The 25,812-nt window shown below is 47.0% G+C and overlaps 2 protein-coding genes across 3 annotated transcripts in view; one reads left to right on the top strand and one right to left on the bottom strand.

Moving 5' to 3' along the window:
• Nucleotides 1-1,304, top strand: part of BOC (BOC cell adhesion associated, oncogene regulated) — a 37,216-nt gene extending 35,912 nt beyond the window's left edge. For both annotated transcript variants that reach the window (XM_056858449.1, XM_056858448.1), the window contains exons 17-18: nt 96-304; nt 963-1,304. In XM_056858449.1, the coding sequence (XP_056714427.1) occupies nt 96-304; nt 963-1,144 (391 nt within the window). In that variant the 3' untranslated portion in view covers nt 1,145-1,304. The remainder of the gene's footprint in view (nt 1-95; nt 305-962) is intronic.
• A 3,279-nt stretch (nt 1,305-4,583) lies between these two features.
• Nucleotides 4,584-25,812, bottom strand: part of CFAP44 (cilia and flagella associated protein 44) — a 72,193-nt gene continuing 50,964 nt past the window's right edge. Inside the window, exons 26-35 of the mRNA XM_056858167.1 lie at nt 23,845-24,357; nt 22,720-22,923; nt 18,663-18,858; nt 15,745-15,855; nt 12,022-12,152; nt 8,845-8,961; nt 8,219-8,420; nt 7,316-7,476; nt 5,666-5,800; nt 4,584-4,769 (exon numbers count right to left, since the gene is read on the bottom strand). Of these exons, the coding sequence (XP_056714145.1) occupies nt 4,584-4,769; nt 5,666-5,800; nt 7,316-7,476; nt 8,219-8,420; nt 8,845-8,961; nt 12,022-12,152; nt 15,745-15,855; nt 18,663-18,858; nt 22,720-22,923; nt 23,845-24,357 (1,956 nt within the window). The remainder of the gene's footprint in view (nt 4,770-5,665; nt 5,801-7,315; nt 7,477-8,218; nt 8,421-8,844; nt 8,962-12,021; nt 12,153-15,744; nt 15,856-18,662; nt 18,859-22,719; nt 22,924-23,844; nt 24,358-25,812) is intronic.

Genomic DNA, 25,812 nt, shown 5'->3' with positions numbered 1-25,812 from the left:
CTTCTGTCGGTTTGTTCGGTCAACTGGTGTCTGAGAAAATCAATCCCAAGAAATGAATTTGGTTGACAAGGATCTTCTGTTTCTCTTCCACTCAGATTCCCTAGTCCTGGGCAAGAACACAGTTCTTTCCTCTACGAGCTTCCCGATAGTTCTACACACCAGTTACTTGAGCCACATGACAACTGCCAGCACCACCACCGCCACCACCCTCATGAGCAGTTCCTTGGCCCCTGTCACTCAGTGCCACAAAGCCAGGTGGGCAGCTCTGCGATGGAAGTCCTGAAGGATCCTGTGTTTCATACAGGTTAGTAGGATGGGTAGATAGTCCTGCCGCTTGGTATGCATGTGGAAGAAAAGGTGTTGCTCTTTAAAGATAGTGTGTGTGTGTGTGTGTGTTTGAGCGTGTTAAGTTCCATCAAGTCACTTCCAACTCATGGTGACCCTATGAACCAATGTTGTCCAAAACATCCTATCTTTAACAGCCTTGCTCAGGTCTTGCAAGCTGACGGCCGTGCCTTCCTTTATAGAGTCAATCTTTTCCAGTGACTCTTAAAGATACTACCTAAAATTAATGATTGGCTGAGGGGAAATAGATGTGATCCCCAGCAGCACTGCAAAGCTGAAACTGACTGGCGGACATGGGAATTTCTGGCTAGTTAAGTTCTGTATCCGTTATACAATAACAGTGCTGTGCTCTAGATATATTTAGTCAGCAGATTCATCCTTACACTGTAGGCATTGCTTAGCTGCCAGCCAAAAACTACATCTCTACAATAAAATTTCAACCATTTCCTGATAATTCTGAATTTTACCTGGAAAAATGCAGGAAGACTTATATAGGAAGGATTAAAGCTCTGTGCCTTACTTTTATAGTGAATTTCCTTGGAATGCTTTTTTTTTTTTTTAAGAAAGATGGTCTCTGACATAGGGTACATTTTGATTGTCTTTTTTTGTATTTTTAGATTCCACCTGCTGCCTTGGTCTAGTACCAGTTGAAGACATTGAGAGGTCACATTTCAGCCAGGATAGAAGACAAGTTTGCCCCCTAAACCCAGAGGACATGTGTGTGGAACAAAGCTCAGAAAACCCCCTGAACAGCCTGCCTCTGCATGTTCCCTTAGAGACTCTTCCTAGCACCAGTTAGGAAACTGCCCTACAAAGACTATTGTTCTTGACAGAGGAAAATAGCTATTTATTTTTGTATTACATCTCTATTTATATATTTATGCACTTGTAAATAGGTGTGTATGTGCCTTCTATAATTTGCATTGAGAGAAATGGCATCATGCGCAAGGAGGAGGGAAACAGAGGCTGGAGCAACACTTATGTGCCTTTTGTCAAATTTCTGACTAGGAAAAGACAGCTTTCTTATCTACTTCAGAGAAGGCACCGGAGCTGTCTTGCAGCAACAGAAGAAGCACAAGGCCGAAGGCCACATTCTCCAGCTGCAAAATGGTGTGTCTCTTAACACAATGAGACCTCGCAAAAGGGTCAGAATTGCACTACAGAATGCCAAATGAAAGATTTAAAGTAGGTACAGTACTTATCTGCATTAACAAGCCAATACACACAGCACAGATTCTGTGACAGTGTGCCTGTAATGAAACAAATGCCATGCTTCATCTACTAAATAAAGATTGTTTCTTCCTTTGATACTTTTTACCTTTGATACTTTTTGCAGGACAATGATTCAGCTCAAACCCAACCCCTTTCTGACTATATATTACTCTTCCTACACTCTTGACACTGAGAGACACTGTCCTTCAGTGTTACTCCTCTGAAGATGCCTGCCACAGCTACTGGTGAAACGTCAGGAAAGAAAATATCAAGACCACGGTCACACAGCCCGAATAACCTACAAGAACTAATTGTTTCTTCCCTTTGACTAGATCCCTTTGTGACTAACCCATTTATTATTTTGGTTAACAGCAGCTGTCAGTATTTTAATGGAGAGAAAAAACGGTTTCCCCACTGTACAGTGACCATCCAGGAGACAGTAAGAAGTAAAGTTCACACAGAGATTCAAGAGGCAAAGGTGCATCAGTTTTATTTAAGATAACTGTCTGCCACATTTCTTCGTGGTGCTGTAATTAATCCTTTTATCTCATTAAAATAACAGACATTATCCAAAGCCTTAGATCAGCGGTTCCCAACCTGTGGGTCGCGACCCCTTTGGGGGTCGAACGACCCTTTCACAGGGGTCGCCTAAGACCAGGGGTCGGCAAACCGCTCTTTGGCCCCTCGAGTGTAGGCACGCGCGGGGGTGTCGGTCGACTCGAGACGAATGCTGGTCGAGACGAGGGGGACGAGACGAATACCAGCACGGCAGTACCAAAAGGGGGCAGGAGAGAGTCTGCGCAGGAGGGCGGGAGAGAGTCTGCGCAGGAGGCGCTAGCGTGTCGAAGGAGCGACCGCGTGCTGCTGATGCTGGCGGGCCTGCTTTGGGGAGCGCCAGAGCTGGAGCCGCGCTGAACCGCCTGCCGCTCTGGCGCCTCCCTCTCCCAGCGCGTTCCTCCCTCCACCGGCCAGCTGATGGGCGGGCTGTTTGGCCTCTCCCCGGGGACCCGGCTGGCTAGCCAGCCTGGGGGCCAGGGAACGTCGCGGCCACTGCTGCGCCCTGTCAGCCAGGCGTGGTCCGCCTGGGCCGGTTCTCCCACTCGCCAGCTGACGAGCGGGCCTGTCGGCGGTTGTGGGGGCTTCTGGCCTGCCCCCCCGGATGCTGGGAGGAGGCTCTAGCCGGCTGCCATTCGCCGCCTCTCCCGACTGCTCTCCTGGTGAGTGGAGGCTCGAGGGCTCTTCCCTCTTCCCCTGCCTGGGGCGCTGGGGTTGGGGTTGGTCCTGGGCCCAGGAGCCCAGGCGGGTGGGCGACCCGGGACAGGGGGTTATTGGCCATTTATGAATGGGAGGTTTTGCCTTGGATTTGCCACTCAGATGCACATTTTCCCCAGCCAAATTCTCCAAACTCTGCATGGGGGGGTTATTGGCCATTTATGAATGGGAGGTTTTGCCTTGGATTTGCCACTCAGATGCACATTTTCCCCATCCAGATTCTCAAAACTCAACAATAAGCCCCCCTGCAGAGTTTTGAGGATGCAGATGGGGAAAATGTGCATCTAGAGAGCGGCAAATCCAAGGCAAAACCTCCCGTGCATGAATGGTTGTTAAAAGGCATTGAGGAAAGGGGGGGATGAATGATCCAAGTCAGCGTGTGTATTATTAAGTTAATAAACAGTATACCTGTAAAATTACAGGTATGAAGTAGCAACGAAAATAATTTTATGGTTGGGGGTCACCACAACATGAGGAACTGTATTAAAGGGTCGCGGCATTAGGAAGGTTGAGAACCACTGCCTTAGATGGACTTGACGATGGCACCAAAACAAAATGCTTGTGCATTCAAGACAGAAGAATGTTTTAGCCTTTGGTTTCTCTTATGGGAGTACTAACTCCCTTTTAACCTCTAGAGGGTGGAACTAAAATACAAATTACGAGTCATCTGAGACTTGTTTACAATAATTTAAGATCCTTCACCATGTACTTTCTTCACAGCCATACCCAGCCACCCTTTGAAATCAGTGTCAGAAACCAAAATGTTCCAAGAATTTTGTTCATCAAATTCAACAAAGCATGAAAGATGAAGTTGCAAATATGGGAAGACGGTACCTTTTTCAGTGCAAGACTGATTAGCCATTAGGATTGGTTGTGGTAGACGGCTACACCCATTTTGTGTTGACAGCATGCCGTTTGAGGGGAGAAGTAACAGGATAAGCAACTGCCGGACTGAAAAAGGACACTAGAAACTTAGAGCATAAAATCTGACGGAATCAACAAAGCAGTCTGTTTATAAATGTTTATCTACAGTACAATTTCAGGTTCCAAGTACTTGACACAGAATGGAAAGACTTGTTCATGTTCACTGGTATTACTATCAAGAAGGCCCATTAATTTATGAATACTTGGCTCAGTCCAAAATGGTATTCATACTTTGTCGTTTGTACTACTGAGTATGGTGATGTGGACACGCCTTTGCATTTCTGTTACGATACAATTAGCTAATTTGTGAGAACAAGTTGCATTTCTGTACTGCATTACTATTGTGCCTGCAAAACACCCCGGGGATGCCTAATATGAAGTCTTGTCTAGCAGAGTCACAGCCTCTTGCATGCTACTGTAAACAGATAAGACAGGGTTGCTGGCAACTCTTCTTGAAAATGGCTTTACCAGCTGCATGAGAAACAGAAATTCAGCATGTGCATGTTTCTTAAGCACATATCTCCTTGCACTGCTGATGGCACACAGGGGCCATTGTAAAGCCCAGGGCACATCATACAGACGCAAATGTGTATTGACTTACTGCTTCTGGTTAGGAGGGTGATTTCTTCTTTTAGGACTTCAGCTTCTTGCGCTTGAAGCTGGACCAAGGCAAGCAGCTTCTCCTGCTCTTCAATGTCTGCTTTGCGGGGCCCTTGGAATTCTGCTCCCTACATTCAAGGTATTAAGGGTCTCAAGGTAGGGAATCTCAAGAACTATCTTTTCCCAATGTAACTGATTTACATATAACAAGAGAACATAGCCGAAAGTGTTTAATCCAGTATCCCATCTTGTCCAAACAGAGGCTGGGGTGGTGGAAAGATACGGCCATCCTTTCTGGTTAGGAGGGTGATTTCTTCTTTTAGGACTTCAGCTTCTTGCGCTTGAAGCTGGACCAAGGCAAGCAGCTTCTCCTGCTCTTCAATGTCTGCTTTGCGGGGCCCTTGGAATTCTGTTCCCTACAGAGACAAGAGCCAGAAATGCCTTTTAATCACACAACAGGAATTAGTACAATCTTACCTCCTTTTATTCAGGCACAGAACATCCTCAAATCACCATACCATGCAGAGACGTCACCCCTTTAATTCCTGGCCAAGGAGAAAATTACTGTCTGATGGCTTGATTGCCATACAAAGCCTGCATTCAGACATCAAGCAACCATTCCTTTTGTATCACCAAGAGTGAACCAAAGTCCTTGGACTTACATATTCTGTCCCTTCTTCCTTTGCATGCAGTGCCAACAGAAAACCAGGAACTAGTCAATTTATGGAAGACTCCCTGGTTTGCAACTTTGGCGTGGCATGCAAAAGGAAGGACTATGCAAGCTTAAGAGCTTTACTGGACAACCTGAGGCTGGGTTTTTGTGATGTTAAAATGATGTTATCTACCCTGAGCCGGCTTGCTGGGGAGGGCGGACTACAAATACGAAAAATAAATATGAAAAATAAATAATCAAATGAATTCTGTTTGATAAAGCATGGTGAATAAAACGCAAGATTGTATAGGGCATGAGCCAAGGAAAAATGTGCACCAGGTACTTCAGGAACTTGGGTAATGTCCATCACAGCAGAGGAACTGGTGGGTTAGCCAGCCATTGTAACCCCCAAATGGAGTCCTAGAGGAAAGTGGGCTCAACCTCATCAGCTTTTCTGCTTGATCTCTTCCGTTGCCCCTCCCTCACTGCCACTATTGCCCCTAATGGCTTTTGTCCACATGTGTCCCACGATCCCTGGCCTAGCCATTTCAGTGGTCAAAAGGAGCCCCCCTTCCTCTTGTTGCCAGTGGAAAGCTCACAGGGCACAGCCTAGTCTTTTGGCTTACTGGTCATGTAGTAGCAGCAGAAGCCAAATATTACCAAGTTACTCTGCAGCGCATCCAATTTCGTTTCAAGGCCCATCTTCTCAGTGCAAAATGTGTTCAGCTGCAGCAGCTTGTTCGTATGTTCTTTGGTCACCATCATCAGTTGTTGACGCAGCTCACAGATGTTGGCCTGCAACAGAGCAGGTACTTTTTGGAGTGATACAATTATGAAAATACAATTGTAAATTACTGAAAGATAACAGCCTCAAAGGGGTACACAAAAAGTGATGGACAAAAAAATCTCATAAACCTCAGCTATTAATAGTTTATTCCATAAAAGTGTGGGGGGATGACTGGGGAATATTCTTTTAGCCGAAGATGCCACACAGATAGGAAGGAAGGATTCTTAAGAGTCAAAAACGGTCAGATTTTTATTATCAGACAAAGAGAATAATGTTGCTCATACTGTTGCTCATAAGCATAGTTTAAAATACAATTGAAACAATACAGGAACTGATAGCCTGAGCATGGACTTCACTATGCATATGCAATGATTTGTGGGGAAGCAGAAAATCATGGGAGATGATTGCCCAAGTGCCTGGATTCTTCGTGCATACATGGGGAGGTGCTGTGGCTCAGTGGTAGAGTGTCTGCTTGGCATGCAGAAGGTCCCAGGTTCAATCCCTGGCATCTCCAGTTAAAGGGACTAGGCAGGTAGATGATGTGAAAGACCTCTGCCTACGACCCTGGAGAGCCGCTGCCAGTCTGAGTAGACAATACTGACTGATGGACCGAGGGTCTCATTTAGTAGAAGGCAGCTTCATGTGTTCATGTTCTCGTCTAGCTCCATAAATGCACCGCTGCCAAAACCCAACCCTGCCTCTAGAAAGGCCCCAGTCACTGCCTTGCCACATAACATGTTTTGGAGGCCTGGAGGCCAGATTAACTTTCTCCAGCCCAAAGGACACACAGAAATTAATTCAACGATTCCAAACTGGTTCGGTTTGGGGAAGGTGGTTCTGTCATTTCATAGGCTTTTTACTCAGAGGTTCCTACGTAAATTATTACAGTCTTCTCAAAGGAAAGCATACAGCAGCAAACATCATACCCACCACTGAACCCTCCTATGGCAAGCTCGTACAGCCGTTGAAAGATGCCAAAATTTGAAACTTTTCTGGGTATTATTATATGACCTGGCAAGGTGTGTGTTTTTTTTAATTTATGAAAAAGAGTGTTTCTTAGTTTTGGGGTAGCAAACAAGAAATAATTCCCTGTACCTCCTTGCTCTCCTAGGCTGATGAATGGAAGATGAGGATTTAAAAAGCTCAGCTGCATTCATACTGCATGTATATAAAAAGGGCCTTTTTAGATCACTGCAGCTTGGCAGCTCTGCCCAGTATTAGACACAGAAGCATTCTGGCAGCACCAGAGAGCATACTTTTACTGCTTTGAACATTCTGAAATAATAAATATATGTTTCATGGCCAGGAGATCTCACTACTCAAAATCCTCCCATAGTTACCATACTGGAAACTTCTTCCTAGCCAGAGTTTGAACTCTTCCCTGGCTGGACAGTTTTCACAAAAGAAATCCTTCTTTTATCAAGCCCTGCTTCCAGACGTTCCCCACAGTGACCTGCATTCTACTCCTATAGCTCAGCCAGTCAGCTGACTACATCATGATATGATTAAGTATTGAGTCTTACATCCCATTTTTTGAGTTCTGTAGCATACAATTGCTCTTTTTCCATCATTTTCACTTTGAGTTCTTCCAGGTTTGTATTTACAGAAAGTGTCTGCAGGGCTTCCAAGTCCACTACCCGGCCAAATTTCATCATCATCAACTGATTGCAATTCTCTTCCAAGTCTAACAAGAGAAAGATTTGCATTTAAAGAATTTGCATATTTCATTCTCTCCAGCTCGGGTCATTAAAAGCAACACCACTTTGTATGTCCAACAGCCTGATCCTATTGATCTGCTTTAAACTGCAACAATGCAAACAATACTCCTAGACAGTACAATCCTCAGCTCTGAACACACTGCACTCTTAGTTTCTTTTTACGCAAAGAAGAAGGAGAACTTAACTTGCACAGCTATTGTCCAGCTTCCTGTTTCCCCATGATAAACCAGATGCCCTGGAAAGCCCACAGAATGGATATAAAGGGCCAGCCTCCCCATACTGCCACCTCCCAGCAGCAGTCATTCAGAGGTACTCTGTCTGAACACTGAGCACCAGTAAGCCATCATGGCTGGGCTACAGAGGGGCTTTCCCGCCAGCATGTGCGTGTGTAAAGTGCCATCAAGTCGCAGCCGACTTATGGCGACCCCTTTTGGGGTTTTCATGGCAAGAGACTAACAGAGGTGGTTTGCCAGTGCCTTCCTCTGCACAGCAACCGTGGTATTCCTTGGTAGTCTCCCATCCAAATACTAACCAAGGCTGACCCTGCTTAGCTTCTGTGATCTGACGAGATCAGGCTAGCCTGGGCCACCCAGGTCAAGGCTCCCGCCAGGATAGTCTCCTTTAAAAGCCATCTGCGTCACCATCCTATGCCCTGGCGGGCAGCAAGTCCCACAAGCCGATCACGTGTTGAGCGAGGAAGTAACTCACTCTCTATCCTGAGCATCATCTCCCTCCTGTCTCGAATGAGCTGCTTGTGCTGCTCCCGGGCCTGCTTGTAGAGCTCCTTCTGTTCAATCTTCTCCAGCTGCAGGGTCGTGATCCTTTGCTGCAAGTTCACCAAAGACTCATTGGTAAACACTAAAGCTTGGGAGAGGTCAGCAGGTATTTCTCCATTTACAATGTATTCCACCTGGCAGAAATAACCACAGACGTAGAGGCCAGTCAATAAAATAAGACCCGTCCCAAGCAGACTGTTTTGCTTCATTGTATCAGAGGAACACCAGATGACTGTCAGGTACCCCTCAGAGGGCACCTGGCCCTCCTTAAGCTGTCCCGGTACCCCCCCCCCCATGGCAAGTCTGTAGCATCAAACAATTCTGTTTGAAATATCTTTAGCCAATCCGAATGAAAGTAATGGCTGGATCTGACATTAATCACCTTCCGGCCAATCTAGGTATCTTAGCAACATTAGGGGAAAAGGAATCCAAGCCAGAAAATATGGCCCTGAGAGGAAAGAATAACAATACAGATCTCCACCATATTTCATTTTTTGGGAATGTTTTGGTTCCCAAGGGTGCCCAAACCACACACAGTCACTCTGCTTGACTCATCACCTGATGGAGTTTCAAAGGCACCACCACATGCAATTCATTCAGTCTCTGCTGTTTCTCTCGCTGGTAAGCCTCTAGTTCCCAATCTGCCGCATCTAGCTGGGTTGCTACTACTTTCACCTGTTTTCGTTACAAACAGAAACAGCAAGATGTTACAAACGCAGAACTAAATCAGACAGTGAGCAGTGGTGGCAGAGCATGACACGTTAAAAGGTCCAATCTACTGCAAAACATGCTTGATGACGCATACAGCCTGCGCAATTCTCCCACGAATGACCTCGGATCTCTTTCATGAAGGTTAATTCATGAGATCCTCTGCAATGAACGATCCTCTGCCTACACTGGGCATGTGTGATGTGCAGCCGTTGTGGCTGGAGAGGCTCATGCTAAACGTTTTATAGCTTATTGGTTCTGAGGCGGCGCTCACTCATGCTTGAGATTCCATATGTGTGATGCACAAGACCATGAAGAAGAACGAGCCGCTTTCACACTGGGTGGCCTATGCCATGGAAGCAGAAGAAAGTAGGGTGGAGGTGCGCAGGGATGGTGTCTACACATCCTGTCCCCACACCTCCCATTGTTTCTCCTACCCCTCCCCTTGAGGTCCATTGTGTCAGCGCATTAGCATGGACAAGAGCTCCTCCCTACGCGCACACACTGGGCAACCCAACCTTCCCTTCTTCGCAGTCAAGTCATGGCACAAATCTGTGCACAGCTTAGAAGGGGGGAAAAGCCCATTTAAGGGGGGGGGGAGACACAGCCTAGCTCCACCATTTTGAAGGCAGAGTGTAGCTCTGTCCCCTTCCTAGACTGGCTGTGGAAAGGGCTTCCACACAGATACTCACCTTCAGTCACCCTGCAGTTTCCCCTTTGAACCAGAGCAAAGGGAGTGTTTCTGTTGCTCAGGTTCGAAGAAGAAAGCCCCAAGAGCCCCACAGCTCATGCTCAGAATGAGCATGGTGTCACATGGAAGCTCCCAGAGACTGAATCTACTTGCTTTGCACTCCAGCCCTGGATGAATCAATCAAGTTACTTTCCCAGCTACAGTAACACTACAGCTCGCCATGCTCTTGGTGCCCTTCTGCATATCTTTTTGATGGTGGCACACCAAGCATGTGGTAAGGACATGGAGAGGAACCAGTTGCATGCTAGCTTCACAGGAGGCTGAACTGTGCAGTGCTGACCAGTCCTTGTGCACACTTCTTTACAGCTAATAAGGGCCCTTGCAGATGGGTAGGAACAAGTCTGTTGAAGAAGTGCTTGATGATACCAAAGCCACATATTTTATGAAACACTTCACAGAAAAAGGCCTTCTGAATTAACTGTAAACCTCTAACCCAATTTTAATATTTGTAGCACCTGTGGAAAGGTGCCTTAGGATTAGAGCAGAGCTAACATGGGAGAAGCACTTTTCATGAATACTTTCTCTCCCTGTAAAAACCTCTGGGTTGGATCCAAAGGTTTTGTTTCCTAATGGCGAAGCCCTCCACAATTAGTCCTCTACCAGCTGAACATGCCTCTTATACTGAATCAAGGCTCCTTGAACTGACAGAAGGCTGTACCTTTACTAGAAGAAAACCTTTGGATCAAACTCTCCCCCTTTTTCTGACTTTTCAGACAGGGATTAAAGTGTTTGCACTGTAGGAATAAGGCCATGCACCTCCTTCAGATGGGCTTTCCTATTTTGTACCAGACTGTAGCAGAAGCACTCCAGAATGTGCTTCTTTGGAGCCCCAGTTAGCTGCTACTTTTGGCACAAATTTTTTATTTCCAGTCTTGTTCTGCCTAAGAGCAGTGATCGTATTGCAGAGACAATCAGATCTGGCTACGTGATGACATCATACTTAAGAACGTAAGAAAAGCCCTGCTGGATCAGACCAAGGCCCATCAAGTCCAGCAGTCTGCTTACACAGTGGCCAACCAGGTGACTCTAGGAAGCCCCCAAACAAGACGACTGCAGCAGCACCATCCTGCCTGTGTTCCACAGCACCTAAGATAACAGGCCTGCTCCTCCGATCCTGGAGATAATAGGCATGCATCATGACTAGTATCCATTTTTACTAGTAGCCATGAATACCCCTTTCCTCCATGAACATGTCCACTCCCCTCTTAAAGCCTTCCAAGTTGGCATCCATCACCACATCCTGGGGCAGGGAGTTCCACAATTTAACTATGCGTTGTGTGAAAAAATACTTCCTTTTATCTGTTTTGAATCTCTCACCCTCCAGCTTCAGCAAATGACCCCGCATTTTAGTATTATGGGAGAGGGAGAAAAACCTCCCTGTCCACTCTCTCCAAACCATGCATAATTTTATAGACCTCTATCATGTCTCCCCTCAGCCGCCTTCCTAGGCAGAACAAACATTTCAGGCATCCCCCTCTTCACTCATGAACATTCGGCACAGACCTAAGAGCGGGAGATGCACCCAGTGTTGCACTAATGGTATGTCGCTGAACTCCAGTGAGCCTACATGCCAGCACAGATACTCTGATCAGAATGCGATGCCCCTTAAGGTAAAATTACTGCCACATGTGCACATATAAATATGCCACACAGATGCACATTGTGCAAATTTCTACGTGCAGACAAGTCAGTATATGAAATTATTAGAATTATTTCCATCTCAGCTATATTCCATCCTCCATGGACTGTTGGTTTAGATTATTTCATCAAATGGAACTGACTAAAAGAACTAGAGCACCATTCAAAACTGAGTTAATGCTTTTCTAAATCCACTGAAGTCAATGAATTTAAAAGGGTGCAACTCTGTTTTGGATTTACCTGTTAACGTGATAAAATGACACTGGAATTTGGGATTGCCACAACTCTGCAGTGTCTTTAAGAAGGGACAGAGCGTTAGCTTTGCAGTCCAAGCGCACACTCCCGCACACCAGTACCTCTAAGATCCCCAGGAACGCACGGCCACTGCTGGGTCAGCCTGGGGTGGGAGAGGCCAGAGTGGGGTGGATCCTACCCCTATCCCAACACTCCACTGGGCAAAGTTTTTAAATTTAATTTATTAATTAAAATATTTATAACCCGCCTTTCCTTTTGGCTCAGATTTGGAACCTTCTTCCACTCTAAGGAGGCTTCCTCCAAATTAAGTGGCTCCTCCATTGGAAGAAGAGCCACAAGTGGGAGCATGGCTACTTGGAAGGTGGTTGGATCCACCTCCGTACCTTCTTGGCCAGTGCTTCATATTCTTTCTTGACATTCTCAAGAGTTTTCTTCTCCTCGACTAAGGCCTCTTCTATATCCAGCCGTTTCTCTCGGAGCTGGAGTGTGTTTTCAAAAAGAACTTCATCACAATCTGCAAAGGAAATGTTCACAGAATCATGGAGTTGTAAGGATGACCTCCAAGGTCATCTAGCCCAATCCCCTGGTGAGAGCCAGAATGGTGTAGTGGTTAAGAGCGGTGGTTTGGAGCGGTGGACTCTGATCTGGAGAACTGGGTTTGATTCTCCATGGACTCCTCCACATGAGGGGCGGAAGCTAATCTGGTGAACTGGCTTTGTTTCCCCACTCCTACACATGAAGCCAGCTGGGTGACCTTGGGCTAGTCACACTCTCTCAGCCCCACCTACCTCTCAGGGTGTCTGTTGTGGGGAGGGGAAGGGAAGGTGATTGTAAGTCGGTTTGATTCTTCCTTAAGTGGTAGAGAAAGCCAGCATATAAAAACCAACTCTTCTTCTCCTTCCTGCACCATGCAGGAAATTCACAACTACCTCCCCCCCAGTGACTCCCCCACTCCATGCCCAGAAGAAGGCAAAAAAATAAAACCCTTCAGGATTCCTGGCCAATCTGGTCTGGAGGAAAATTGCTTCCTGACCCCCAAGTGGTGATTGGCATTGCCCTGGGCATGTAAGAAAGGGCCTAACTGCTCTAACTATCAGGAAGTTCTTCTTAGTATTTAGCTAAAAACTCTTTTGATTTAATTTCAACCCGTTGGTTCTGGTCTGACCTTCTGGGGGGGGGGGGTAACAGAAAACAACTCCACACCATCCTCTATAGAATCACAGAATAGGTTCAGATTAACAATTTTAGTTTTTTAGACAGCAACCTATTAAACAGAGAGGTGAAGAAATTACAAATGTTGCAACAAGAAAGCTGATATAACTCTACCTTTGTTACATAATTTCTTGCTTGGGAGTACCTGTGTGTGCATGTGGGGGGGCAACAGATTAGGAGGAGGAGGAGGAGGCAAAGGGCCCCTGAAGATTCTGGGTTTTAGCACCTGACATTTTGCTCACACTCAGGATGCAGCCTGGAGACAGAGAGTTTCTAAAACGAGCTGAAGTTTCAGTTGGTATGGCAGGCTTCCAATTCCTTATCATATGGCCCAAGCTATTCACATGTCTTTAGGCCTCAGAAGCTAAGCCTTCCACCAAGGAAGACCACCATTATACAGAGGCAGGCAATGGCAAACCTCCTCTGTTTGCTTCTTGCAGTGAAAACACTACGGGGTTGCCATACGTTGGCTGTGACTCGATCTACCAACACTCCCTTCTGATCTGAAAGGCAAATCCAATATATTCAGAAAGAAGGTCCACGCATCACACATAGAACATTTTTTAAAATGAACTTCTGTTCTCAGTTGAAGCAGGAGGGCAGTTAGCATGAAGGGCCCTCTGAATGTAATGCAATATATATATGTGTATATATATGTGTGTGTGATGACAGAAAAGTGAAAGGAAAGATGCTCCCTATATATACAATGAAGTGGTCTTGTCATTTTCCCAGAGCCCTGAAAAAGATGGATGGGTGACAGAATCTGCTTTCCTGTCTTTTAGGAATTCCAAGGTCAAGACCAGAATTTAGTTTTATGAACTCGAAACTATCATGGGGATGATCAAAACCCAACACATCTGACTGGAACACTCTGCAAATCCACTTAAAATCACAGCCTGTCCAGCAGAGATCTCCGTAATCTCTCAAGAATGTTCAGGTTTCCTAAAAAAACAATCCAGGGTTGTATGCTCCTTAACCCTGTGTGACAAGACAGCCATAGACATCCATCTGCCAACATACAACTTCTTATACAGAATGAGGAGAGTGATCTGCACTAATGAATAGTCTAGTGTGGTGATCTTAGATAAGATCTCTCTGGTCTCAAGGAATTCCTTCTCTAATATCAAAATAGTTAAAATTTTGTGTGAAAGGACTCATTCTCAGCTGCTTATGCAAGCAGCCCACCCGTGTGTCATAACAGACAGGAGATTTCCTAGTGATCCAGCTTTTCTTCTGTAGTTCACTCAATCATCTTTCAAAATCATAAAGAACAACGAAAAGGTTCCTTGTCCTGCATGTGCAAATGAGTGGCGATCTACAAGTATGTCCTGAAAAATCAAAGTGAAAAGCCTAGTAACAAGAAAGTATTGCCTTAAGTCACTAGATGGCAGTAAAGGACTTAGTCAAAATTTGATGGTCCTAGAATTTCTCAGAAGTAACATTTGTTTTAAGTTACACCCCACAAAATAACAGTGTTGCAGGAAAGCAAAATTCTTCCCAGGGACTTCTCTTGGGAGAAAACATCAAGGCTTTGTCTCACTCTCAGCTTGGTTCTTGTGTAGCATTAACTCCCAACTCTAAGGGCACCAGCTACCATATTAGTAAAAAACTCTACAACTTCAGGTTACTAAAGAGAACCAGGATTCTGGAAAGTTGCCTGTTCTTTCTGTGAAAGTACATGGTAACATTAAGTGTGTTAGCAAACAGAGTGAAGGAACTGGCACGTTAGCTGCATCTTGCCAAATCTCATATCTAATAGTGAAGTGTGCCTCAACTTGCAGATACATAAATCCACAGATTGGGGCCATTTACACAGATGTCAGTTTTTTCAACAAACTTGGGGATGCCCCAGGCTTGCAGAAAAATATGAAACCTTTTGAAAAATGGATGGTGGGTGTTAAATCCCCCCCCCAAAGGAGGAGCATTGTCTGCCCTTGTGCACATAATGTGCTTATGCTGGCCGGACACCCTCATCACTGCATGCAGTAGATGTTAGCGGAGGGGGAGCTGCTGCCGCTTGAGCCCCATGGGTGCAAGCAAGCAGGGGAGGGCACAAGTAATGTGGGCAGGAGAACCTCTAGCACTTTGCTCAGGACTGGGAAGAAAGGGCAGTTTTAGCACTGGAAATGGTGAACAAACTTTCTCTCCCCACCCACCACTTTTCCCAGACTTGCTTGACTATCTGCCCATCTCATTTCTTATAGTATCTCCCTCCCTGCCACATGGTGGAGGGAAGTGTACCAGCTCTCCCCACCCATGAAGAAAGAAGTCACCGCTACCATCACACACCCTCCCCCATAGTGAAGATGTAGGCAGGCAGGGAAAAGGAGTTTCAGCTTGCCTCTACAGCTGGTGGAGAGGGGAGGAGGAGGTGAAATTGTGTTTCACCCCCCCCCCCCGAGGATAAGGATGGCAAGGCAGCCATGGAGTAAGTCACTGCTGTTGCAACACATACTTCTGCAACACACACTTCTGGGCATGGAGTAGGGGTCACTGTGTGTGTGTGGGGGGGTAGTTGTGAATTTCCTGTAGTGTACAGTTGGGTTGGACTAGATGCCTCTGGTGTTCCCTTCCAACTCTATGATTCCCCACTGCGAAGCTGAGGCAGATGGGCAGGTGGAGGGGGAGCAGAAGCTAACGTGATAAAGCACTTGTTGGGAGGGAGACCAGGAGCTGCTGCTGTTACCAAATAACTGACAAGCAGGGGGAGGAGGTAACAAGAATGGACTAGGGGCAGGGGGAGGAGAAGCAGGAGCCAATACCACTATCCCCCAAGCCACCTGCCCTGTACAAGTCTTGCCACATGTGGGTCCCCCACTTGTGACATTTCTAATTTCCAATTACAAGATATAGCTGGTCTCTCCAATTCAAAACTAGAGATCAGCAGGTCTTACTTTTGGGACACACTGTGTCATCAAAGACTTCATCCTCGGAGCCTGACTCCTCTTCATCACTCTCGAAAGAAGACTCCTCATCACTCTCTTCGTCACTCTCATCTTCTTCATCTGGGATGACAAAGCACCATTACCAAGCGCAATGCTGCTGTACTCAGAATGGATGGTGTTCACATAACACCGGCTATAGAGTGAATGCCATCCACAGTGAGTCCCAGTCCCAGAGCAATGTTCAAAATCCAATGCAGCTATTTATAAAGTATCACCCGTTAGAACAATCACTGTGTCAACAAGGAGGAGTCAATACCCTGAGCCTGATGCAAGCTGCACACAGCACCCTGCTCTGAACCCCATTGAAAGTCATGGCAAACCAGTCCAACTAGACACCAGGTTAGAGCTTAGGGTTAATCATTTCTCCAAAGAGAAGCTGAAGACTCAGAAAGATCATCTTATATGAAATGTGGCAAAACTAGTGGGTTTTCAGTGTTTTTTAAAAATGAGTTTCTTGTCATTATGGCAGCAGAGTAAGTTTGAAAACAAATTTCAGTGTCAGGAAGCTGATATGAATTTCCTCCAAAACATGTCACCTGTCTTCCAGTAAACATGTCACTTGTCTTCTTGTAAACCACAGAAGTGACTCCCTTCAGAATGTCTGCCCTGGCCTCCAGCTCCATTGTTTTCATAAGCAGAAGACCGAGGGCACTCAATAGGGTTCACATGAACAACCACTTCACAGTGGCAGTTGTAGCTCGTTTTACACCACTGAGAGTCTAGCTTCTGTAAGGAGCATACATCTATGTATGTAATAACGGTATGAGATGTGGGCCAAGCTTTCATGAGAAGTGCCCCCATTGGTGATAGGAATGCCCAGCCACCAGGTGGGGCCTGGGGATCCCCCAGAATTACAGCTTTTCAAATTATTTATTTATTTGGAGATTTCTTGCACACCCTCCCCAGCCAAAGCCAGGCTCAGGGCAGGTTACAACATTTAAAATTTTACATCAAAAATGTAGAAAACTTAAAACAATAAAACCCCATTAAAATTCAGCAAGGTCCCAAGATGGCACTCAATATCAAATCACATTGGCCAAGCAAACAGGCAGGCGCCCCCACCCCCCCAGGATCGAACTGGCAAAATACATAAAAGGGGTAAGCAGGCCAGCAATTATAATATCCGCGGCTGCCCTCAATGATAGGCCCGATGGAAAAGCTTTATCTTGCAGGCCCTGTGGAACTCTTTAAGGTCCCACAGGGCCCTGATGTTATCAGGCAGAGCATTCCACCAGGCAGGAGCCAGGGCCGAAAAAGCCTGGGCTCTCATCAAGGACAGCCGCATGCTCTTAGGGCCGGAGAACACCAGTAAATTATTAGCAGATAACCGTAATTCTCTTCGGGGGGTATACCAGGAGAGGCGGTTCCAAAGATATGAAGGTCCCAGACCGGGCAAGCTTTAAAGGTCAAAACCAGCACCTTGAACCTGATCTGATACCTGAAACCTGATCTGATACTCCAGCTGGAGCCAGTGCAGTTGGCAGAGCACTGGCTGTATGTGTTTTCATGGTGAGACCCCAGCGAGGAGTCTCGCCACTGCATTCTGCACCAGCTGGAGCCGCCAGGTCAGTCTCAAGGGCAGCCCTACGCAGAGCAAGTTACAGCAGTCTAGCCTAGAAGTGACCATCGCATGGATCACTGTGGCTAGATCAGGGCGAGAGAGGTAGGGCACCAGCTACCAGGCCCGGTGGAGATGGTAAAAAGCTGCCTAGACCGCTGCTGCGACCTGGGCCTCCATAGATAAGGAGGAGTCCAGGATTACACCCAAGCTCTTGATGGCAGGTGCAGATGTTAACTGCATGCCACCAAGAGCTGGGAGCCGGCACTCAGACCCCAAACTGCCCCAGCCTAGCCACAGGACCTTTGTCTTTGCTGGATTCAGCTTCAGTCAGCTTTTCTTCAACCATCCAGTCACGGCATCCAAGCACCTGGCCAGTGTGTCCAGGGTCGAGTCCAGATGGCTGTCCTACATTTGAGTGTCCATCCAGGGACATTAAAGATCGAATCACTCTAAACAATTGTGCCGGGCGAGAGCTAGCAAACGCAATTTCAGCTGCACAGAATTCCTTCTTAGCGGCTTTCATTGGCACCTTATAGGCTTTCATAAATGTCCTACAAGATGCTCTTGTGGCCTCGTCATGAGTTCGCCACCATACTTGCTCTAGCCATCTAAGCTCCTGCTTCATAACTCAAAGCCCCTCAGTATACCAAGGGGCTCAATTTCAGCAGGGCGAAGAGGGCACTTGGGTGCAGTTTCATCTATGGAGGTGGTGAGTCAGTCATGCCAGTCCCCAATTAGCACACAGAGGGAATCACCAGGGGCAATAGGTTCCTACAGAGCCCTCTGGAATCCAATCAGATCCATGAGTCTCCACGGGCAAGCAAAAATCAGCTCGCCACCCAAACAGGGTGGAGGCAGAAGGTCAACCCGGGCCTTCAGGAAAAAGCGGTACTTCCTCATTAATACCAATGCTTTTCTGCTACTAACTGCTCTTACAAACCACTGTCCAGAAAGAATGCTACTGATTCCTTTCTCCCTTGTAATATTTTGATACATCAAGCTGAGGTGACTATTTGAGATGCACACTGTTAATTCCCTACCAATGTAACAACTAGTAACTGTATGCCAACCTCCAGGTGAGGTCTGGAGACCTCCCAGAATTACAACACCAGAGCTCAGTTCCCCTGGAAAAAATGGCAGGTTTGGAGGGTGGACTCCATGGCATTTTACTCTAATGAGGTCCCTCCACTCCCTACACCCTGCCCTCCCCAGGCTCCAACCCCAAATCTCCAGGATTTTCCCAACCTGGTGCTGGCAACCCTGGTAACTTATCTGTATGACATCTACACAACAAAATATTTCCAACCTCCTTCTCCTTCCACTTCTTTCTTCTTAGCACGTTTAATTTTCTTTTTGAGGACCTTAGTGAGGAACCCAGCAAATTTGTTATTTTCCCCCAGGGATGCTTGGAAAGTGGCATAGAGGATTTTCTCTCGCTCCTGGAGCTTTGCAATCTCCAATTTCTTATCCTCTATTTGTTGAAAGTAGCTATTTAATTTGGCCTGTAAAAAAAAAGAGATAAAAGAGTTGCTAGAATATTTAAGTGAGATCCTCCTAGCTCTACTGCTGGTGCTAGTGTGGAAAAGAACCGCCCTCCTCTCTGCAACCAACACCCCACACAACGTTTTGTCCACACAGGCCCTGTGATTCCTGGCATAACTTTTTTGGGTTAGTCAAAAAGAAGGGGGAAGTGTTCTCCTTGCATCAGCAGGAAAGCTGGTAAGATTCAGCCCTTTGTCTTCTATAGAATTACCACCAGCATCTCAAGCAAGCTCTATTTTCACAAGACATTTAAGCTTATCTTACACTATTCATATAGTAGTAATTCCTGAGAGGTTAATTTGGTGCAAGAAAATAAAAGAGAAGTCCAGTGGCATCTTAAAGACTAATCAATTTGGTTAGTCATTAACAGTGCAATCACATGCAGAGTTACTCCAATCTAAGTCCATTGATTTCAATGGATCCTTTTTTTTTCTTTTGCTGTCAAGTCACAGCTGACTTATGGCAACCCCATAGGGTTTTCAAGTCAAGAGACTTCAGAGGTGGTTTGCCACAGCCGGCCTCCAAGTCACCCTGGTATTCCTTGGAGGTCTCCCATCCAAATACTAGCCAGGATTAGGGCTGAGAGTGTGTGACTAGTCCAAGGTCACCCAGCTAGCTTCCACGGCATGAGTCAGCATTCGAACCTGGTTTTCTCAGGTCCTAGTATGACACCTTAACCACTACACCATGCTGGTCCTACATCAGAGTAACTCTGCAAAGAACTGAACTGCTTCTAGATTTGTGTTCTATTTCACTATTTATATGGATGAATCAATGTTGTTAAGGTGGAACTGAAAGTGGAAGAGAGTCATTTTTAAACTAAGAGTACCCGATAGGCAGTTTATTACAATAATACAAATGCAAAATTCCACTATCCAGCAATGGTCGCAGCACCATAATTCCATTGGGAATCTACTATGAATGTTACTATGAAATTGCTTCAATTACTATCTGTAAAGGAAAGTTAAGATTAGTGAAGCAGTCATATAAAATTGTAAAAAGAGGCAACAACTTCCAACCGGAAAGACTGACCACCCCCCTCCACAATCCTAAATGCATTGTAATTAGAAGGTGGCACACAAAACCTCCACAGTCTCAGAGGTACATTTGTTTATAGTACTCTTTAAGGACAGTGGGAAACTTTCTCAGATGACATGATGCAGGAAACATGGATCCTAGGGCACAGCACTAGGTTCCAAAAATGATTCTTTTATATTGGCCCTAACTAAAGAGAAGCAGAAGCAACAGCATAACCTTACCACAATATGAAAACAGGAAACAAATCTTAGGAAATAAAAAATTGGATTAAAATTGTCCAATTAAGGGAGGGGGAAAACATAAGAAGAGCCCTGCCGGATCAGATCAGTGGTCCATGTAGTCCAGGATCCTGTCTCACACAGTGGTCAGCCAGCTCCTCTGGCGGTCCAATAACAAGGCATAGAGGCCAAGGCCTCCCCCTGATGTTGCCTCTTGGCACTGGGATTCAGAGGTTGACTTAGGGCTGTTGAAAAAAAAATTCGGTATAGTTCGGCTTCGGCAAAATTCGGCCCATTTTTATTCGGGCCGTGCCGAAGTCCGAACTCCCCCACTTTGGATCCCCGGAAATTTGGGGGGATCCGGAGTTCGGGGAAAAATTCGGCCCCCCACGCGCCTTCAGGGAAGCACCCTGAAGGCGCGTGGGGGGCCCTTTAAACAAACCCCTCTGCGCTGTCTGCGCAGGCAGCGCAGAGAGGTTTAAAGATCCCCCTCCCCCCCTCCCGGGACTCCCGGGAAGGCAGGCGGGGGGCTGTCAAGCGCCTCTGCGCTGTCTGCGCAGGCAGCGCAGAGGGTTTCCAGACCCCCCCCCAGCCCTGCCGGGACTCCCGGCAGGACTGGGGGGGGCTTTAAATAGATCTGTGCCTCCCGGCCGGGAGGCACAGATCTCTTTAAAGGGCACCCCGCCCCCCTTCAGGGGGCTCCCCTGGAGAGGCGTGGGGTGCCCTTTAAACATATCTGCGCCTCCCGGCTGGGAGGCACAGATCTGTTTAAAGGGCACCACGCCCCCCTTCAGGGGGCTCCCCTGGAGAGGCGTGGGGTGCCCTTTAAACATCTGTGCCTCCCAGCCGGGAGGCGCAGATCTGTTTAAAGGGCACCCCGCGCGTCTCCAGGGAAGCTCCCTGAGGGCGCGTGGGGTGGGGGAAAGGGGCCGAATCGGCCGAATTTATTCAGGAACACCCCGAACTCGGCCAATTCGGCTCCCCGGTTCCCCACCCTTTTTGAGTTCGGTTCGTCTGAACCGAAAAACCGCCGAATTGAGAGAAATTCGGCTGTTTTTCTGTTCGGGCCGAACCGAATCAACAGCCCTAGGTTGATTGTGTGAATGCGGAGGTTCCATTTAGTCACCAAGGCTAGCAGCCACTGGTAGACCTATCCTTCATGAATTTTCTTAATCCTGTTAAAGCCATCCGTGTCTGCAGCCATCACTACATCCTCTGGCAGTGAATTTCACATTTTAATCACTCTCTGTGTAAAGAAGTATTTCCTTTTGTCCTGAATCTACAGCCCATTAGCCTCATTGGATACCCTTGGGTTCTAGTATTTTCGGAGAGGAAGAAAAAGTTCCTTCTCAACCCCATGCATACTTTTATGAACTTCTATCATGTTTCCCCTTAGTCATCTCTTTTCTAAACTGAAGAGCCCTAGACTTTTCAGACTTTCCTCATAGGAAAGGTGCTCCAACCCCTAATCATCTCGGTTGTCCTCTTCTGTACTTTTCCCAACTCTGCAATATGCTTTTTGAAATACAGTGACCAGAACTGCACACAGTATTCCAAGTGAGGAGGCACCATAGATCTACACAGGAGCTCACTATAATATCAGCTGCCTTATTTTCAATCCCTTTTGTAATAGTCCCCAGCTCAAGGTTTGCCTTTTTGCTGTGGTGCACTGGGTTGACATTTTCATTGAGCTGTCCACCGTGACCTCGAGGTCTCTTTCCCTCTCAGTCTCAGCAAGGTCAGTGAGGCAGGACTCCCCTTTGCAGAAGCCACGCCGATTTTCCCTCAGCCGGCTTTGTTCTTCTACATGCCGAGTCATTCTGTCTGAATAAATTTTTTACTAATTTGACTGGGACAGGCATTAGGCTAACTGGCCTGTAATTTCCTGGTTCCCCTCTGGATCCCTTTTTAAAAATTGGTGTAACATTTGCTACTCTTCAGTCTTCTGCCACATTGGCTGGATTTAGTGATAAGTTACATATACAGGTTAGCAGACTAAAGATATCTCTGCTCTGGGCTACAGCTGTTTGTGTTCCTAATTACACCTTCCCTTGGGTGACTTTTGGAGCCCAGGTAGTAAGCAAAATTAAGAACAAACTACAGAGGTTGCCATGTTTTGTTTATACACATCTACCTTGTTGAGGAATGGAAGGGTCTAATTTTTTTGCAACAAAATGTGCACTCAGATGAGGCCAAGGTGCCCCTTCCCTACTACACCCCCGCTGTCCGAACCCCCTTCTGCCCCATCATAGCTCACTTCCAGTATTGGTGGCAATCTAGGAGAAAAGGGACTGCAACAATGGCTTATGAGGAGGTTTGTGAGGGAGGCAGGGAAAAGAGCTCAGATTCTCTCATCCATGCACTTAGTAAAAAAAAAAAAGCCTTGTGCACACAGACCTTAGTTCCTTTTCCACATGTGAATGGCACACACATGCAAAGGACAAATGCAGCTGTCCCTGTACCAACTAGTATGGCTCTTATAAACTGGAAGATGATGACCTTCCAGATGATAACCTTCCAGAAGATGACTGGGAATTTACACAGTCCTGTGCACCTCCTACTTACTTGCATTTCCTCCTCCTCACTGATGAGGCTGTTGACGCGTTCCTGGAGAGTGTCCTCATGTTTTTCAAAGTTCTTGAGGAGAAGAAGCTCCTCAAACCAAGTGACGTGACGCAGGTCAGCAGTTTTCATCTGTATGTCCAGTTTAAGTTTCTGGTGACGTAGGAGCCGAAGTTCGGCGTCAAAGGTAATCATGAGCTCATGAATCTGGAGAGCAAGTCAGCCAGTAGGAAAGTGGGGGAAAGCAGTAACAAATCATTCTCCACAACATTATTAACAGATTCCAGTAAATTAACCACTTCAAACAGCACTGTTGTGTTTCTAAGTGTCAAGTTGAAGCTATTTCATTTCTATTTCATATCTAAAAAGCATAGCTCGCTTGATGTCTAAAATGCTGGTCCAGATTAGTGGCTTGGGGCTGAAAACTGGCTCCAGCTACATAAAGATTGTAGGGGGGAATGAGGGATGAAACAAAAATTTGAAAATCTAAATAAATGTTGACGTAGTCCACTTAAAAAACAATTAATAAATACCAAATAAGGATAATGACAGTGCAATCCTAGGAAGAGTTATATCCCTCTAAGACCATTTACTTCAATGGATTTAGGAACATGTAATTCTATTTTGGATTATGCTGCATCCAAATGAAATACCAAATTCTCCTTTCCTTCAGATTTAATTCTTGAGAAGAGGAGAAAGAAGAAAGGAGGAGGAGAAGGAAGAGTTGGTTTTTACATGCTGACTTTCTCTACCACTTAAGGGAGAATCAAACCGTCTTACAATCACCTTCCCCTCCCCACAACAGACACCCTGTGAGGTAGGTAGGGCTGAGAGAGTGTGACTAGCCCATGGTCAACCAGCTGGCTTCATGTGTAGGAGGAGGAAAACAAATCCAGTTCACTAGATTAGTCTCCGCCACTCAAGGGAAGGAGCAGGAATCAAACTCGGTTCTCCAGATCAGAGTCCACCGCTCCAAACCACCGCTCTTAACCACTACACCATGCTGGCTCTCGAGTGAAGTGAATAACGTTCCTGAAACACTGAAGTGTTTGAGAAGGTGGAAAATTATTTCACACGGTAGCAGACAACACAAGGACTGCTTAGAGACAATTCCTTTTACTCTCTTACCCTCTTGATTAACCTCTCCTGAAGGTAAACGTTTCTAATCTCCTCCCTCTTTGCAATCTCTAGTTCCATCTCTGTTGGTTCTGCCTGCTCAATCTCAAAGAGTTTGGGTATCGCTGCAGCTGTTGTCGATGTGGCCCTCATCGTTTTCATACTTACACACCGTGTTAACATTGCTATCTCCTTCAGTGATGGAGTGTGAAGGAACCCTCCTCCAAACCCCGCTGTGCTCCCACCACTATCTGATATAGCCACAGATTTTTTGAGCTTAGCCTTGGCTTCTTCCTCATGTTTGAACTTCAAAAGGATTTCACTATCATATTGGAATCTTTTTTCTGGAGTCTCATCAGGATGTAGCTGAGGAACTGGAGGAATAGGGAGATGTTTGGAGGGATGCAAGGATGACTGTACAGTTTTCAGTTCTTGCACCAGGCACTGGATCTCTTCAATAATAGCTGCCTTGAGGTCTCGGAGGGAGATTATCCATTTATTCATGGACAATTTCTTTTCATGGATCTGAAAAGAGAATGACGGGCAGTGTCAGTTCAGCACTACGAGCTAGTATTGCTCAAAGAGCAATCCTAAAAAAGGTTGACTCAGAATCCTACTCAGGTATATTCAGTGGGGCTTATTCCAAGGAAAGTGTTCTCAGGACTAGGGCTGTTGAAAAAAAAATTCGGTACAGTTCGGCTTCGGCAAAATTCGGCCCTTTTAAATTCGGGCTGTGCCGAAGTCCGAACTGCCCCGCTTCGGATCCCCGAAATTCGGGCGAAATCCGGAGTTCGGGGGAAAATTCGCCCCCCCTGCGGGCCTTCAGGGGGCTTCCCTGAAGATGAGCAGGGGGGCCTTTAAACAGATCTGCGCCTCCCAGCTGAAGGCGCGCGGGGGGTGGTGGAACAGATCTGCGCCTAACAGCTGTTAGGCGCAGATCTGTTTAAAGGGCCCCCCCGCACCTTTAGGGAAGCCCCGTGGAGGCGCGCGGGGCCCTTTAAACAGATCTGCGCCTAACAGCTGGGAGGCGCAGATCTATTCCATGCCCCCCCCCGCGCACCTTCAGTGGGCTTCCCTGAAGGCACGCGGGGGGGGGGGGGGGCTTTAAATAGATGTGCACCTCCCGGCAGGGAGGCGCATATCTATTCCTGTGCAGGCAGAGCAGAGGGGGTTGTCAAGCCCCCCTGTGCTGTCTGCACAGGAAGAGCAGAGGGGTTTAAAGACACCCCCCCTCTTCAAGGGAGTCCCGGGAAGAGGGGGGATGGGTTGTCAAGCCCCTCTGCTCTGCCTGCGCAGGCAGAGCAGAGGGGTTTAAAGACCCCCCTCTTCCCAGGAGTCCTGGGAAGGCGGGCGGTGGTTGTCAAGCCCCTCTGCGCTCTCTGCGCAGGGGGCCCTTTAAACAGATCTGCGCCTCCCAGCTGGGAGGTACAGATCTGTTTAAAGGGGGGGGAGACAGATGTGTGCATCCCGGCCGGGAGACTCAGATCTGTTTAAAGTGGGGGGTGGAACAGATCTGTGCCTCCCGGCCGGAAGGCACAAACCTGTTTAAGGGGGGGGGGTGGAACAGATCTGTGCCTCCCAGCCAGGAGGCACAGACCTGTTTAAAGGGCCCCCCGCGTGCCTTCCCGGGAGTCCCGTGAAGGCGCGCGGAGGGCCCTTTAAACAAGCCCCTCTGCGCTCTCTGCGCAAGCAGCGCAGAGGGGATTAAAGACCCCCTGCTCCCCTTCCCGGGACTCCTGGGAAGGCGGGCGGGGGTTGTCAAACCCCTGTGAGCTCTCTGCGAGGGGGGCCCTTTAAAGAGATCTGTGCCTCCCAGCCGGGAGGCGCAGACCTGTTTAAAGCCCCCCGGCGCCTTCATGGAAGCCCCGTGAAGGCGCGGGGGGGCGGCCGAATCAGCTGAATTTATTCGCCAAACCCCCGAAGTCGGCGAATTCAGCTCCCCCGTTTCCCGGTTTTTTTCAGTTCGGTTCGTCCCAAACC

Source organism: Euleptes europaea, chromosome 12, assembly GCF_029931775.1.
Source record: "Euleptes europaea isolate rEulEur1 chromosome 12, rEulEur1.hap1, whole genome shotgun sequence".
Lineage (NCBI taxonomy): Eukaryota > Metazoa > Chordata > Lepidosauria > Squamata > Sphaerodactylidae > Euleptes > Euleptes europaea.
Note: the sequence above shows the minus strand (reverse complement) of the source record. Positions and strands in the feature narration are given on the sequence as shown.